The sequence below is a fragment of the Pteropus vampyrus genome, unplaced genomic scaffold, assembly GCF_000151845.1.
Source record: "Pteropus vampyrus isolate Shadow unplaced genomic scaffold, Pvam_2.0 Scaffold176, whole genome shotgun sequence".
Classification (NCBI taxonomy): domain Eukaryota; kingdom Metazoa; phylum Chordata; class Mammalia; order Chiroptera; family Pteropodidae; genus Pteropus; species Pteropus vampyrus.
The window spans coordinates 698,195-698,501 of record NW_011888957.1 but is presented as its reverse complement, the minus strand read 5'-3'; the positions used below and the strand labels follow the sequence as shown (position 1 = coordinate 698,501).

The following is a 307-nucleotide window of genomic DNA, read 5'->3' as shown; positions in this document are numbered from 1 at the left end:
GGCGCCTGCGCACGAGGAGAGGCCGCGCCTCCGCTGCCCCGGGCCTTCTGGGTGATGGAGTTTCCGCGGGCGGCGCGCGGCCTTCGTCCCCCCGCGGAGTCCCGCCGGAGCCGGTCCCCGCAGCCGGGGTGAGGACGCGCCTGAGCGGCCAGCCAAGCAGGTGCGGCCGGAGGCGCCGAAGGCCCTGAGGATGTCTGCGGTGTCCCAGAAGCCCAAGACGTTCAAGCTGCGCGCCCTGCACAGCCAGAAGAAGTTTGGGGTGGCGGGGAGGAGCTGCCAGGAGGTGCTGCGGAAGGGGTGCCTCCTC

At 73.6% G+C, this 307-nt stretch overlaps 1 protein-coding gene across 1 annotated transcript in view; it reads left to right on the top strand.

Annotated features, from left to right (window-relative positions):
• The first annotated feature begins 6 nt into the window (after window positions 1-6).
• DFFB (DNA fragmentation factor subunit beta) overlaps window positions 7-307 on the top strand; it is a 16,968-nt gene continuing 16,667 nt past the window's right edge. Inside the window, exon 1 of the mRNA XM_011370812.2 lies at window positions 7-301. Within this exon, the coding sequence (XP_011369114.1) occupies window positions 191-301 (111 nt within the window). The 5' untranslated portion in view covers window positions 7-190. The remainder of the gene's footprint in view (window positions 302-307) is intronic.